General features: G+C 36.4%; 1 protein-coding gene and 1 long non-coding RNA gene across 2 annotated transcripts; one reads left to right on the forward strand and one right to left on the reverse strand.

Annotated features, from left to right (window-relative positions):
- Positions 1-226: 226 nt before the first annotated feature.
- Positions 227-1,199, reverse strand: LOC141592639 (uncharacterized). The gene is made up of 3 exons (XR_012521191.1): positions 1,110-1,199; positions 420-441; positions 227-331 (listed from the first exon to the last, which is right to left on the reverse strand). It is a non-coding gene; the product is annotated as an uncharacterized LOC141592639 (long non-coding RNA).
- A 2,464-nt stretch (positions 1,200-3,663) lies between these two features.
- Positions 3,664-9,610, forward strand: LOC141592631 (tyrosine decarboxylase 1-like). Its single transcript, XM_074413371.1, has 3 exons — positions 3,664-4,238; positions 8,185-8,565; positions 8,736-9,610. Exons 1-3 carry the CDS (start codon positions 3,770-3,772, stop codon positions 9,371-9,373), a joined length of 1,488 nt encoding a protein of 495 aa, XP_074269472.1. The 5' UTR covers positions 3,664-3,769; the 3' UTR covers positions 9,374-9,610.
- The last annotated feature ends 5,594 nt before the right edge of the window (positions 9,611-15,204 follow it).

Genomic DNA, 15,204 nt, shown 5'->3' on the forward strand with positions numbered 1-15,204 from the left:
TCCATCAAAATTAAACAAACAAATTACTCCGTACTACTTCTTACCTTTGGTTTTGGCACAAAGACCCGCGAAAAAGGAGGAGACGTGTATGATCAAATTACTCATAAAAATCTTACTAGGTAAATAAATGAACGACACACCCTTTAATGAAATAGGAAAACAAATAACCGTGACCGAAGGAGTATAAATCAACAAGAACAAGGGTGAATAATTAAGTTAATTATACCTGAAGATGGAGCGACCGCTGGGCTCATCACAATTTTTTTTAACACCTCGTTGATCAACAATCCTTGTTGCTCTCTCAAAATTCTTCCCAAATAAAAAATTTAATCTGTGTTTATTTGCAAAATTAAATCATACCCAATTCAAAACAATTCAAATCATGAAATGGGTAATTGAAATTAGTCAGTAATACTCACATTATCAGTTGATCATCAGTTACTGTTCCACATAAGATTCAAACATTTAGAAAGATTGTCAATAATTACATTTAAATGATGAAAAATTGAAAATAGAATAATGGGATATTCTACCTGGTATTCTTTTAAGTTTTCGACTTTCTACGTGGTACTCCTACACTTTTTAAAACATACATGATACCTCTAATTTTTGTCATTATCACTAAGTGTACCCCTAAACTTTATTTTTCGTTAATTAAACGTAGTTTTAGGCGTTAAGTGATTACTTAGACACGTAACCAAGCTTGTCATTTATCATTCCCATGACATAAGGACTCTATTAGGCTCAATATCCATCTTTAGACGTGATAATTTGGTGGAGAATCAATAAATTTTTCATCAAAATTTTTTTAGCCCATATATATCAATAAATATTAGGATCGAGATGGATATTGAGCATAATAGAGTCCTTGTGTCATGGTATAATAAATGACATGTTTGGTTACGCATCCAAGTAATCACTTAACGCCTAAAATTGAGTTTAATTGACGAACAATAAAGCTTAGAGGTACACTTAATGATAATGACAACAATTAGGGGTACCATGTATGTTTTTAAAAGTATAGGAGTACCATATAGAAAGTCGAAAAATTAAAGGATAACATGTAGAATATCCCTAGAATAATTAAGGGTTTTGTGTTGTAATAGAACCTGAATGTGTGGACTCAATGTTCAACCATACCGCTTCAGCCACCATTGTTGTTGAACTCATCCTTATATCAATTTTTTCACAAAATCTCGTGTATGAGAGGCATATTTTAATCTTAATCCGTTTCATGTTAAGATGGATGGATAGCTCCATTTGGACTGTGAAGAGATATTAACAAGTTTGGGACTTGGGACTTACGAAGTGTACTCTTACTTAAAACGAAGTATCCGTTTTAAATCCGTAAGAGTGGAATTTAGTGGTTAAAATTTGGGTGAAATTTTCAGGAGACAAGGTTCAAGCCTTCCCAAAAGTAAAATTTTGTGGAGTATTTTTGGCCTGAATCCATATCTAATAGACTTCGAGGCTTCGAGCATGTCACCCTCGGGTGACTTACCTGGTATACGTGGTTTGCAGGCTATCACGTACACCCGAGGTTTACCCAGTGCGCACCGAAGGTAGCGGCTACGGGTTCCCTCGTCACCAAAAAAAAAAAAAAAGTATTCGTCTTAAATTTTTATACGGTCAAATACTAGTATGAGATATGAGATTGGAATGAACCACCCATATCATGTGTTTGTTTGACGAAAATGACGGCTATACCTCAAACTCATGAGCTATGAGTTTCTCATATCCAGGGAAGGGGTTGGTATGAAATTGATACCCATGTTATCAAATTAAAAATAACTAGGTTTGGTGCTCTCTCCGTAATTGAATCTAACATCAACTTCGACCCCAATTGTTTGCTAAAATACGTGTTCACCAACATAGTCTAATCTCACATGCTAGGACTAAAACATTGGATGTTGCATTGCATGCATATAATCGACGACATATCAAATATGAATAATTTCCCTAATCATTAGTAGAGGCCGCTATCGAGGCGGACGGGATTAGGTGTTCAATTAAAGAGCTTCCTAATATGTACCCTCACCCCTTACTCCAGATCTGTGTGAACATCCGTGTTCATTGGCATCCACGAGAATCATTCTAGACATAGAATGCTAAGGGTAACGAGTTCTTAGTTTTCATGTCACTACTTTGTGTCTTGACATGGAACGGGGTATTCGAACGGTTCTAATTTCCCATAAAAATTGGTGGCGACTCCACAAATGCACGCTTATTTCAAGCGCTTTCGCGCGCGCCGCGGGTGGCCCATGTCCACATAATCCCAAAATGATTTGGGGTCGGCTGACATGAATCATCCTTTAGAACCGTCTATGGGTGATCGCACACCCTAAAAAGCGAATAGAAAATGGAAAAATGAAAAATAAAAGGGAGAGCAAAATGTAATACAAAGTCAATGTAAATTTACAGGTTTTAAAATCGAATTTCGGATTTCTTTTATAAAAAACTTAAAATTAAAATCGAGAATAGAGATTACAACGATTTTGAAAGCCGAAATAGAATTAATGATACGAAATGCCTTAACAGTAAACCAAGTAAAAAATATAAGAAAGTGGTTGGTAAAAAAGGTGTAATAAAAGAGAGAAGAACAAATAATTTTTTTAAAAAAATTAAAAAAAAAACACTAAATATGTAAAAAAAACCTCAAATACTAAAAATCCACATGTATCATTTCCCTCCATAGTGGGTCTCTCCGTCACCATACTCTCCTCAAGCCCCAGAAATCTCATATCGTGTTCTATCACTCTCAACCATGTCTGTCTCGGTCTCCCTCTACCCCTAGGGTTCTTTTCTATTGTCCAAATCTCTAGTCTCCTAACTGGTGCATCCATATGTCTGCTTTTCACATGGTCAAACCATTTTAATCGATTTTCCATCTTCTTGTCCTCTATTGATTCATCTATAAATATTTATTTATATTTATTGAAACTTGAAACCTGTACGTGTTATGTCATTGATAAAAATTGATAACCTTAACCTTAGAGATAATTTCTTTAACTAGGGTTGTATCCCTGAGTTTTGTCAAATTAAAATTGGATAGACTTATAAATATTTATCCCCGAGTTTTGAGTCGACCAATTAGCATCATTTCTATTTAGGCGCGCCTCACCTCACCATAGGCGGACTGGATTTGACAAACACTAAAACTTGAATTTTCTGAATTTAATTTAGTTACTCCTCTGTCCCAGTAAATAATTTGCACTTGCTTTATTTCTCGTTTATAAAATAAAATAAGGGTAAATTATTCATTAAAACAGATGCAGTACAAGATTACAAGATTGTAAGTTTGCAGATATTATACACGCTGATTTTTCGTCCTGCACACTCCCAAAAGTCCCAACAAAATATAGAGTACAAAAGTACATACGCAACGACAACGTAGTTATGATGTACTCCCTCCGTCTCGGTTAATTGTTGTCCTTTCGTTTTGGCACAAAGACCAAGGAAAGAGGAATAAGCCAATAACTAAATGACATGTTGAACAAATTGAATGAGAATGATCAAATTACACATCAAGTTCATTCTTAAAATAGAAAGGACAACAAATGACTGAGACACCCCAAAATGAAAAAGGACAACAAATGACCGAGACAGAGGGAGTAATACTTATTAGAGAGTACCAATTTTTTCCCTATAAATACAACTATTATTAGTTCACTAACCCTGAATATTATTACCATAATTCCAATTGTTAAAAAAAACCTAAACATTATTAAATTACGTACTAGTTAGCAATTTAACCGACAAAACGGTAAAAATGAACTCCAATAATACATCCCTTATGGATTTCAATCCATTAGACACAAACACATTACACAGTGAAACTACCAAAGCAATAGATTTCATAGCCAAGTATTACAATGATGTCGAAAAATATCCGGTACGCTGTCCACTTGAACCCGGTTATCTTCGAGGGCTCGTATCGGATTGTCCTCCGTCATTACCGGAATCCGTAGATAAAATAATCGAGAATATTGGCACAAAAATTGTGCCTGGCCTAACTCATTGGCAAAGTCCTAATTTTTTTGCTTATTTTCCAGCTAGTGCAAGCAATGCTGGATTGCTTGGAGAGATACTTTGCGCAGGGCTCAATGTCGTGGGTTTCAATTGGATATCGTCGCCGGCCGCCACGGAGCTCGAGGTTATTGTTATGGATTGGATGGCAAAATTGTTGAATCTTCCTCAAGAGTTCTTGTTTTCCGGTGGAGGAGGCGGCGTCATGCATGGTACGTGCCTTGATTGTGAACTTAACTAAATGTATCGAGTTATGGCCTATGGCCCTATGGGTATTCTCAAAATTATACAATAAACTGTTGTATGGTTTAATCACATAAAAAAATGATCAAATTATTATAACAGTAGGTCTCATCGTCTTATGAGAGACGGTCTCCCAATAAACTTAGTGAGAGATCAATTATAAGTTGATGGGAAAGTGGTACAAAAGGTAATAAAAGGGGTACATATACTATAAAATGGGGTACTAAAGACAATGGTTACAATATACGATAAAATAGGTACAATTGTTATGAAAATATGTACCAAATAAAATGTACATTCAATAATAAAAGGAGTACGAAAACTATATAAAATGGTACGATAAAATGGTCTCTCAATAACTTAGTGAGAAACCGTCTCTCCAAAGTTTTTGTGTTATTATAAATGACACTTTTAAAAGTGGTCACTTACTTTTTAAGGCATGGCCACCGATAATCATAAAATTGTCATTTTTGTCGGTCGCACCTTATGACGATTGCACACAATAAGTTCATGTGGGTATATATGTATTCTAGTTTAATGTAGTTTTAGGCTATGTTTGGCAAGGCATTTCAGGTACCTGATTTGACCAAGCAACCTGATTTGACTAATATTTCAGGTAGTTGTTTTAACTAGTGATGTTTGGTAAAGTCATTTTAGTGTCTGAAATGACTTTTAATCGCGACTGAAATGAAAAGCTAATCAGGTAGCTTTTTAAAGTTTAGTGAAATTTGAAATGTTCTACTTTACATATTTACCCTTTATTTAAATTAATTTATTATAATTATTAATGTCCTTTTTATGTCATTTTATAAAAAATCGATTCTTTTCGATTAGTTTCACCAAACACTCTACAATTAATAAGCTACCTTATCGGTTTCAATTTTAATTAGCTTTTAGTCCTTTTTAATTTCAAATACCTTATCGGTTTAGTCCTTATAAGGTTTAGTCCTTTTTTAGTCAGTTTTACCAAACAGAGCCTTAGTAGTTTTATTACAAAGTTCTCCCTCCGATTCATATGAATTGCCCATTTAATTAAAATATTCACAAATCTTAAAAGGTGGGACAACCAAAAAAATCAGAGGTATATATCACAATAAAACTGTGTATAGAAAAATTGTACTCCTAGTATAACTAGTAAGTGAGCCATTATTGTGCATTCTACGATTAGATTCCATAGACCTGGCCATGAGCCGGGTTAGGTCCCATTCGGGCTAGCCTCCTTTGGCTAGGCCCGTTTGGGGTTGTAGAGGCTGTGTTGGGCTTGACTTAAAAAATATGAGCCCGAACTCATCCCGAAAAGCCCATTCTTTTTTTTAATAGGCCGGGCTGAACTTTTCGGCTGTACAGGCAGAAACGGGCTACTAAAGAGCCGAGCTGACCTATGCTATTGGCCATGTTTAGACTCGAGAAACTTTCGACAATTGCAATAATTTTAATCTATTCAAACTTGTTGAGTCATTTTGTGCTGATGATGCCAAATCCTAAAGTTATTTTCTTCCTATATGATTACTGTGTTTTTAGATGAATATGATTGTATTTCTAAGTGAAGAAAACCTTACACGCAACGTTATAGGGCCGGGCTGGTTACTTTTTTTTTTTTTTTTTTTTTTTAATTTTAAAAACGGGTTGGGCTGAAAAAACCCAACACTAGCACGGCCCGTAGTGCTGACTGGGCTGGGCCAGGCCGGGCCATGTGCTGACAAGGCTGCTGAAATCTGGCCCATCAGACCGGGCTGGCTCGCCATGTTGTCCAACTTTACATATGAGAGTTCAATTTTTGTGGGACTTTCTAATTACCTAGCCTCCTAGACCTAGCCTTACCTAGAAGGCTAGATAATTAAACTCTTTCATTATGGAGAGATTTGCAATACATGGAAAAAATCAACTTCATGTTATTTTGGGCAACCCACTACAAGAAATAACTCGGAAATAACTCAACAAGTGACTGCATTTAGAGATTGGATAGACCAGTCGCTAAATTGGTGACTATAATAACTAAACGGACGACAGGGCGTCTTAAAACAACTGGAGGTCTAGTGCGACACGAAAAAATGAGGCCCCAAATATTAATGCACTAAGTATATTATACTTCGAGTTTGTATTGAATTTCATTAATAAAAGCTCGTAATACGATGACCAAAAGCGGAGGCCCGGTTCCCACGCCCGTGGTTGCCCGTGACCTTAAACACCCTTGACGGACGACTGAAATCAGTCACCATACAATCCCCAAGTAAATTCTGCTAGCAAAAACTACTACCCGTGAGGCCAGGGGCGGATCTAGCCTTTGGTCTATATGGGCTATAGCCCTATATAAAGTTGGGGATAAATAAAATTTGCTTTCAAAACATGCATGGCATTAAGGTAGCACAGGTGGTTGGAACACTTGATTTAAGAACAATTCAATGGATGAATGGTGGGGTTCAAACCCCCTTCACATCACCTTTTTTTAATTTTCCAATAAATAAAGTTATTTAATCATACTCCCTTAGTTTTTCTTTTTTTCCGAGGATAATTTTTTACATTCATAATCTATAAAAATATACTCCGCAACTTATTAGTCGGTGTGTAACCAAAAAATAATTATTAGTCGGTAAATCATATAATTAAATTACTCTCTCCCCGTTGTTTCATATATGAAGTTTTCGTTTTTCCGAGGTGAATCATTGACTTTTATTTTTATAAAAATATACTCCGTAATGTTATAGTCGATAATTTATAAAATTAAATTACCAATTTGTTTTAAAAAAAGGGAAATCTGTATATGTATGTTTCTTCTTTAAAATTACTCCGTCTTATTCTCAACTTTTTGTACAAGTAGCATATATAAATAGTACTTATATTTATTTAAGAAATATTCTTGTATCCTCCGGTAGAACCATCCTCCTTACACATAAAGGCAATCTACCAATAAAATATTATAAAGGCTTGGATATAAGGAGTACGGTCCTCCCGGAGGACACGAATTTTTTTGTATTGAAATATTTCTCGTAAAACAAAACATTCTTGTGAAATCGAGAGGTACTTGGATTTATTTAAATTTTACCCGCGTACAAATTCAACATATTATCATTTCTTATAAGTTATAAATATAGGTTCCACCCAATTTCGAACCTAGAATTTTTTTTTTGTTTCAACGGTTTCGAAATTTTAGCCCGACATAACTTCAAATCCTGGCTCCGCCCCTGCGTGAGGCCGTGAACATAAAGTGCTTTTTTCGCCAAACCGAAAATCTTGTAAAGTGAGAGCATTCATAATAGAGAGGATTTAAGTTCCTCTTAACACTCTCTTTCCTTTAAGAGAACATCCTCTCTATTGTGAGGTCCATTTTACATGTCCTCTTAGCAACAGAAGTTGCTTACTTCCTCTAGTTTTAGAGGAAACTAGAGGAAAACTTACCTTGGTCCTAGTGCCCATCCACCAATCACTATTTGTCTTTTATACAACAATACTTTTATTTTTTCTTTTTTAAAATTTTAGAGGTTATTTAAAGTATGAGAGGTAATATAAGAGGATCCTCTCTATTGTGGGGAAAAATAATAAAAGAGGATGGTGATGGTGAGAAATGAGATGAATGAAAAAGAAAATGAGGTGTCAAAAAAATAGAAGGAAAGAGAAAAATCAAGAGGAAGATAACATACTCTCTATTGCTCTATTGTAGATGCTCTGATGTTTGAAAAAAAAAAATCACCACTTTTAGAACTGGTGACCAAAGAGATAATCAAAATTTATCCGATAAAAGAATTTGTCAAACAAAAAGTCCTTGTATGGATAGTCAAATGGTAGTTCTCGTAAACTCGTGAAGATAATTGATTTGACAAAAATCGTCATTTTACAAACTTATAAACACGAGTAATTGTGGTACCACGTTTAAATTGGCAACCATAGAGTTTATTTACATAATTTTTTTTTTAACAGGAAGTGCATGTGAGGCACTAGTGTGCACTCTAGCAGCAGCAAGAGATCAAGCCTTGGCCAAACACGGTTTCGAAAAAATAATCAAGTTGGTTGTTTACGGTTCGGACCAAACCCACTTTTCATTCCATAAGGCCGCTAAACTGGTGGGAATTCCTCCCCAAAATATCAGGGTACTCCCAACTTCATCATCTCAGAACTTTGAACTATCGCCATTGGTTCTGAAGACGGCAATTGAAGCCGATATTGCCCAAGGGTTGGTGCCGCTGTATGTCTGTGCCACCGTTGGCACTACCTCGTCTACTTCTGTCGACCCTATTCATGGCTTGGGCTTGGTTGCTAGAGCTTATGGTGCCTGGGTGCATGTTGATGCGGCTTATGCAGGTATTTCATTTTAGTATATGCATTAAGGTCACATATGCTGACCCGTTTACTAAATCTAACCTTCGAGACTTAGAAGTGCTTGTATATGACCCCGTTTACCAAATCTAACCAATTAGGGCTATATTTTCGTAGATGTGACTATCTCACGCGTGTTTTATTCTTATACGCAGGAAATGCATGTATATGTCCAGAATATAGGCACTACTTGGACGGAGTCGAACTCGTTGATTCAATAAGCATGAACCCACACAAATGGCTCCTAACAAACCACGATTGTTCATGCCTATGGCTCAAGAACCCTAAAACATTAGTCGATTCGCTTTCCACAAAACCCGAGATCTTAAGAAACAAAGCTACAGATTTAGGGGATGTAATAGATTACAAGGACTGGCAAATTGCTCTAAGTCGTCGATTTCGAGCTCTTAAGCTATGGATAGTTATTTCCCGATGTGGTTCAGCTAATCTGATTGCTCATATAAGAAGTGACATAGAGTTGGCTAAGTATTTCGAATCACTGATCAAGCAAGACACAAGATTCGAGCTAGTGGTGCCTCGGAAATTCGCTTTGGTTTGCTTTAGGGTAAGGCCAGTTGGGGTTGATGCAAGTGGAAATGTAATGAACCAAAAGTTATTAGAAGATATAAACTCAAGTGGTGAAGCATACATGACTCATGCAATGTTAGGCGGTACCTTTGCCATACGATGTGCTATCGGGGCAAGTTTAACCGAAAAGAATCACATTGATAAGCTTTGGAACCTTATTCAAGACAAGGCTACTAAGAGAGTAGCGGCTTATACAATGCATTGATGGCAATCTGCTAAGAACTAAAAATACTAGCAAGCGAGTTTTAACCTAGTGGTTAAGATGGAAGACTAGCTAGCTTAAATACCAAGTTTGAATCTCTGGTACTAGATATAAATCCTATTAAAGAAAGTATTAGAAATGTAAAAGAAGACTATATAATGAAATGTAAGACTGTAAGACAAAAAAGTCCCACAAGACTTGTTTACTATTGAAATGTTTGTACGAGAGATTAATACGACATTATTGGTGTTTTTATAGGGGAATGTTTCCACTCATTGTCATGAGATTTGGGCTGATACTATCACTAGATTTCAGGGAACACACATGTAATACACGTTCCAGGTAGAGCCGAGCATAATACGACTCTGAAGCCATGGAATGAGACATAAAGTATGAAATCTATGACCACAAGGTAGACTTACCAGCTCTTTCAAAGAGTTTTGCCTTGTCCGAGTAGGGCTATTTTGGTCTTTCACGAAAATCTCATGGTGTAGCTGAGAAAGGGTTTGTTTTGAGAGTCCCAGTGGTTTCTTCTTTGTTTCTCCGGCAGTTGATTGACTTGAAATAGAATTAGATAGTAGAAGGAGGCTCTATGAAACCGCTAATTTCCCAATCAGCCCCAACGACCCTATGACTGGCGCCTTTGCTGAGAAATGGCCATCAATGTTTGTCCCCCCTCTGGACTACTGGTGCCAGGACTATGAGGAAAACTCTTCCAGTGCTAAGGTTCGCGAGTTAGTGTTGCGGTCTTTTCATCACAAGGACATGACGGGTGTGCCTTCATTCCCCACATTGCATGCTCGTCTTGCTAGCGGGGGAGTGAAATGGAGCATGAACCCACGCTTTGGGTTCGAATTCCGAAACATTCCGAATTACTGGGAGTGGTTGGAGGATATCCTTCGTAAGTATCGCACCTCTCTCAGAGTTGTGCACCTCCTTGATGCAGTGTATGCGTCGCTATTTCTGTACGAGTGCAGTGCTCCTCTTATGGAATCTCTTTGTGAACACTGCATAGGGCGAAGTTTCCATTAGTCTTTGGGACATGCGTTTCATCACTGGTTTGCCTGTAACTGGATTTTTTTATGATGAAGTTGTTCCTTCCTATGTTGAGCTTTTACATTCCGACGAAGGAGGAAAACCGCATTTGCCCTCTAGTTGCAGGCATTTATTCGCTGCCTTTCACATGATCATATCTAGGACAAGAGGAAAAGTTAAGGTTACGTTTGAGGATTGGTGTCGATTTTGGTTCAGAGGGAAACCCGTTTACTCCATTTCTGGAAAGGATCCTCGACTTCCGACTCCGAAGAAAGACTTTTCCTGCTATGGGAAAGTAGAGACATGGGAGGATAACATTCATTACATCTTTCAAACTCTGGATATTCCTGAGCCGGATCACCGGCAAACATACTTGGCTGCTTTTCTTTCTTGCTGGTTGTGCGCTTTTCCGCTACCTGTTGAAGATTTGGGGTATATTTGGGTCACTGTCTTCAAACCCGCTTCACTACTTGCCAGTGGCCAAACTATTTCACTTGCAGTCCCTGCTTTAGCGAGTATTTACAAAGGATTGAATGATATCTCTGCCTCCGTCTCACCGGGGAGAAATTCCGCATTCTTTGCTACGCATTATGTACATGCTTGGCTTGCATCGTATTTCCATTCTCACAAAGTTGTTGAACCTGTGCTTGCTGGTGCTTTGATGACTTCATTTCGTGGTCAGGATTCTCTTTTACCTTTGGCTGCCCGTGATGCTAAAGAATTTATTTACTTCAATCGTAAGATAGAATGGTGGTGTACTTCACTAGGTGGCTTGAAGGATGAAAAACATAATGACGATCCTCGTCTTTCTCGTCAGTCAGGTGAGTTTTTTTACGATGATGCGGTCGTGTTACTTGACGTTGAGATATGAAAACAACCATGTGATCGAGCCTTACAGTCCCCATCGGTTTGCGCGTCAGTTTGGCTTTCTCTAAGACCTACCGGGTGAGCTAGAGCGTGATGTTCGCGACGGTGGTCGTGAACGGATGTATCATTTTTTTGAATCTTCAGTTCGTTTGGGCACGAAATCGAAATTTATTATTCCACGCAACGGTCCATCTGGAAGCTCTCGGATTAGTTCGTCCTTTGATACTTGGTGGAAGAAGGTAACACTCACTCTTTTTGGTGCCAAAACCTCAAAATTTATGGATGACAACCGTGTTGAGAAAAGCTTGTTAGCGGGTGAGAAGAGAAAATCAGAAAATGCAGGAGCTTCGTCTTCCGATAAACATGGTGAAACCGAGAACCCTCAAGCTAAACGCCCTATGAAGTTTAAATTCGACCGTCTGTGGAGCCTTCACGACTTTCACCTGATACAAACCTCCAACCTTTGGAGAGTTGATCCAAAAATAATAAACGCCACTCCACGACTCTTTCCAGCATGCCCCCTAGCATCCAGACTTTGAAGGATAAATCCGAAGAGGAAAATATCCTCGGTATACTTGAGGATGACGTACCTGACGTTGACGACTCTGCTTATATTGCAGTGACCAGTGAGTCGCGTTTTTTTTTCCAGTCTTTGAAAGACGACGTGGCAGACGACGTAGATATTGATGCAGAGCTAATATTTGAATGAATAATTAAATAAAATTGTATGTTTCTCATAAACTCACATATTTCAATTTATTGAAAGGTTTTTTTGTCAAAAACTACCTTTTATTTAGGGTCATTTGTGAACAACTACCTTTAATTTATTTTTGGCTTTCAACTACCTTTTATTTCTTCATTTTGCGAAAAACTACCAAAAATCCACTTCCGACGAAAAAAAGTCAACTTTCCGGCATTGACTTACCATTTCATGTTGAGTCTAACTCTTACTTCATAAGCTTAATAATCGATGATAAAGATTGATTAAACCCAACATTAATCACCTCAATTTGTCTATCTCTTACTGGAATCAATTTGTCTATCTCTTACTGGAATCAAAATCCTAATCACCGAAACAAAATCATAATTGATATTAATCTTAACATGGTCAATAATTCTTCAACAATAATGATCTATTATGGCTTTGTTGGCAAAATTAACTCCTTGTGTTAACTATTCGAAATTAATCATGGATTCACTCATAGAATCACTTGTGTGCGATTATCTCATTAGTTTTCGTATATCAACCATCTTACCATGAAGAGAGAAAGAAGGTACTTTAATATGACTTAGATGGACATTAGGTTGATGAATCATGATTAGCCTGTAAGGTTGTTGAAATGTAAGGGTGGAGGTGAAAGTGGTAGTAAAGGTGACGACGGAGACGGAGATGGAGATTGAGATGGTTGATGCGTTGATATTGCTTTGAACAAACTTTTGATAAGGTGTTGGGCATGGAGAGGAGCTTTTTCGGATTTTGTTGGGTGAACAAAGGTTGAAATATTGGTTATATGTGTGAAAAAGGGAGAAAAGAGCATGTCAACGCCGGAAAGTTGACTTTTGTTAACCGGAAGTGAAATTTTTGGTAGTCTTTCGCAAAATGAAGAAGTAAAAGGTAGTTGAAAGGCAAAAATAAAATGAAAGGTAGTTGGTCACAAATGGCCCTAAATAAAAGGTAGTTTCTGACAAAAAAACCCTTATTGAAATGATAAATGTGAGCCATAACTTCAACAGTTGGAAACTAATATTTGAATGAATTAAATAAAATTGAAAACTTGTAAGCGTACTCTCATATGTACGTGAATTATAATAAAATTAGTAAATTTTTTGTAAAATATTCTAAAAATTATGTTAATAAATTAAATAAATAGTTTTAAAATGTTAATAGTTATTTTGTGTACAATGAACTTATATATAAAATGATTTAATGATATGATTTAAAATGAAAAGAGAAATTGAGTTAGATTTTACTTTTTTGCCAAGTTATGAGACCTAATTACTACATTTGTAAGTTATAAGGCTCAATCTCACAAGTCACAATTGGATACAATTTTGCGATTCTCCAAGTAATAAATTCGGAGATACCATTTTCAAACATGATCCATCAAATTAAACAAACAAAATTAGTATGAGTCAAGAAAGAACAAGGGTGAGTAATTATAATTAATTAACTTACTTCGGTTTTTCTAACCTATGCCCACTAGGCATAGGATAAGAAATCAAAAAAGGAAAGAATTAAATGCTATTTTCTCCAAGTAAAAAGGAAAAACCCTACTTAATTATTATACCTGAAAAATGGAGCGACAAGTCAACAACTGGGATCTCCACAAATCTTTGTAACACCTGGTTCATCAGCTAATTATTACTATATCTGTTTTTATTTGCTCGTTGTCCAGAACTCTGAAAATATCAGCTTATTTGGGATTAAAACATTTTTAAGGGGACGAGGGCAACACGTGTTTTAGTTGATTTTGGTTCTATCACCAGGAATGCATGCAGTTCGTCTTCCGCTACACTGCTACAACTACTTTTTGACACTGCCAATAAATATTTGGTTATGTTTGATTGTAGCTTCTAGCTACTCACATTCAACTATTCCAAGCCAAACTATCACTCCCTCCTTCGTCATTTGTTCATCTTTTCAATTTTCGAGTGTCTCATATTTGTTCCACGTACTTGTCATTTAGTAATTGGTCATTTCCTCTTTCCTTGGTCTTTATTTGTGGCAAAATCAAAGAACAACAATTGATCTGGATGGAGGGGGTATATTTTAGGGTTATTTCATATGAATAATTCATTCTATAAGGGGTCTGCTTACATTACTCCACGATTTTCTAGGATCTAATCCTATGGGTGGCCTGATATTGTATATTTTGAGATTTTTGTAGGATTTTAGTCTTTCTATATTTTATACATATAAGATTAATATTTTCTCCATATACGTGAAGCAAATAAAGAATTATTAGTGAAAATTGAGAACTCATCTAACTGAATAATGACTATTATCCCCTAAAGCTAGTTTGTATATATTTGATCAAGGGTTTTTTGTCAAAAACCACCTTTTATTTAGGGTTATTTGTGAACAACTACCTTTCATTTTATTTTTGGCTTTCAACTACCTTTCATTTCTTCATTTTGCGAAAGACTACCAAAAATCCACTTCCGGCGAAAAAAAGTCAACTTTCCGGCGTTGACTTACTCTTTTCTCTTTTTTCACACATATAACCTATATTTCTCCCTTTGTTCACCCAACAAAATCCGAAAAAGCTCCTCTCCATGCTCAACACCTTATCAAAAGTTTGTTCAAAGCAATACCAACGTATGAACCATCTCCATCTCCATCTCCGTCGTCACCTTTACTACCACTTTCACATTCACCCTTACATTTCAACAATCTTATAGACTACTCATATGATTCATCAATCTACTGTCCATCTAAGTCATATTAAAGTACCTTCTTTCTCTCTTTATGGTAAGATGATGGGTATAAGAAAACTAATGAGATAGTAGCACACAAGTGATCCTAAGAATGAATCCATGTTTTTTTTTTTCCGAATAGTTAACACTAGGAGTTAATTTTGCCAACAAGGTCATAATAGATCATTATTGTTGAAGAATTATTTATCATGTTAAGATTAATATCAATGATGATTTTGTTTCAGTGATTAGGACTTTGCTTCGGGTAAGAGATATACAAATTGAGGTGATTAATGTTGGGTTTAATCAATCTTTATCATCCATTATTAGGGTTATGAAGTAAAGAGTTAGATTCAACATGAAATGGTAAGTCAATGCCAAAGTTGACTTTTTTTTTTGCCGGAAGTGGATTTTTGGTAGTGTTTCGCAAAATGAAGAAATGAAAGGTAATTGAAAGCCAAAAATAAAATGAAAGGTAGTTGTTCACAAATGACCCTAAATAAAAGGTAATTTCT

This window comes from Silene latifolia, chromosome 7, assembly GCF_048544455.1.
Source record: "Silene latifolia isolate original U9 population chromosome 7, ASM4854445v1, whole genome shotgun sequence".
In the NCBI taxonomy this organism is placed as follows: Eukaryota; Viridiplantae; Streptophyta; class Magnoliopsida; order Caryophyllales; family Caryophyllaceae; genus Silene; species Silene latifolia.

What these genes read in the sequence shown, in the direction of transcription:
- LOC141592631 (XM_074413371.1), top strand. Translation starts at nt 3,770, where the DNA reads ATGAACTCCAATAATACATCCCTTATGGATTTCAATCCATTAGACACA. An exon ending in AGGAGGCGGCGTCATGCATG is followed by an intron (nt 4,239 to 8,184) that starts GTACGTGCCTTG and finishes TTTTTTTAACAG; the next exon opens with GAAGTGCATGTGAGGCACTA. An exon ending in TGTTGATGCGGCTTATGCAG is followed by an intron (nt 8,566 to 8,735) that starts GTATTTCATTTT and finishes TCTTATACGCAG; the next exon opens with GAAATGCATGTATATGTCCA.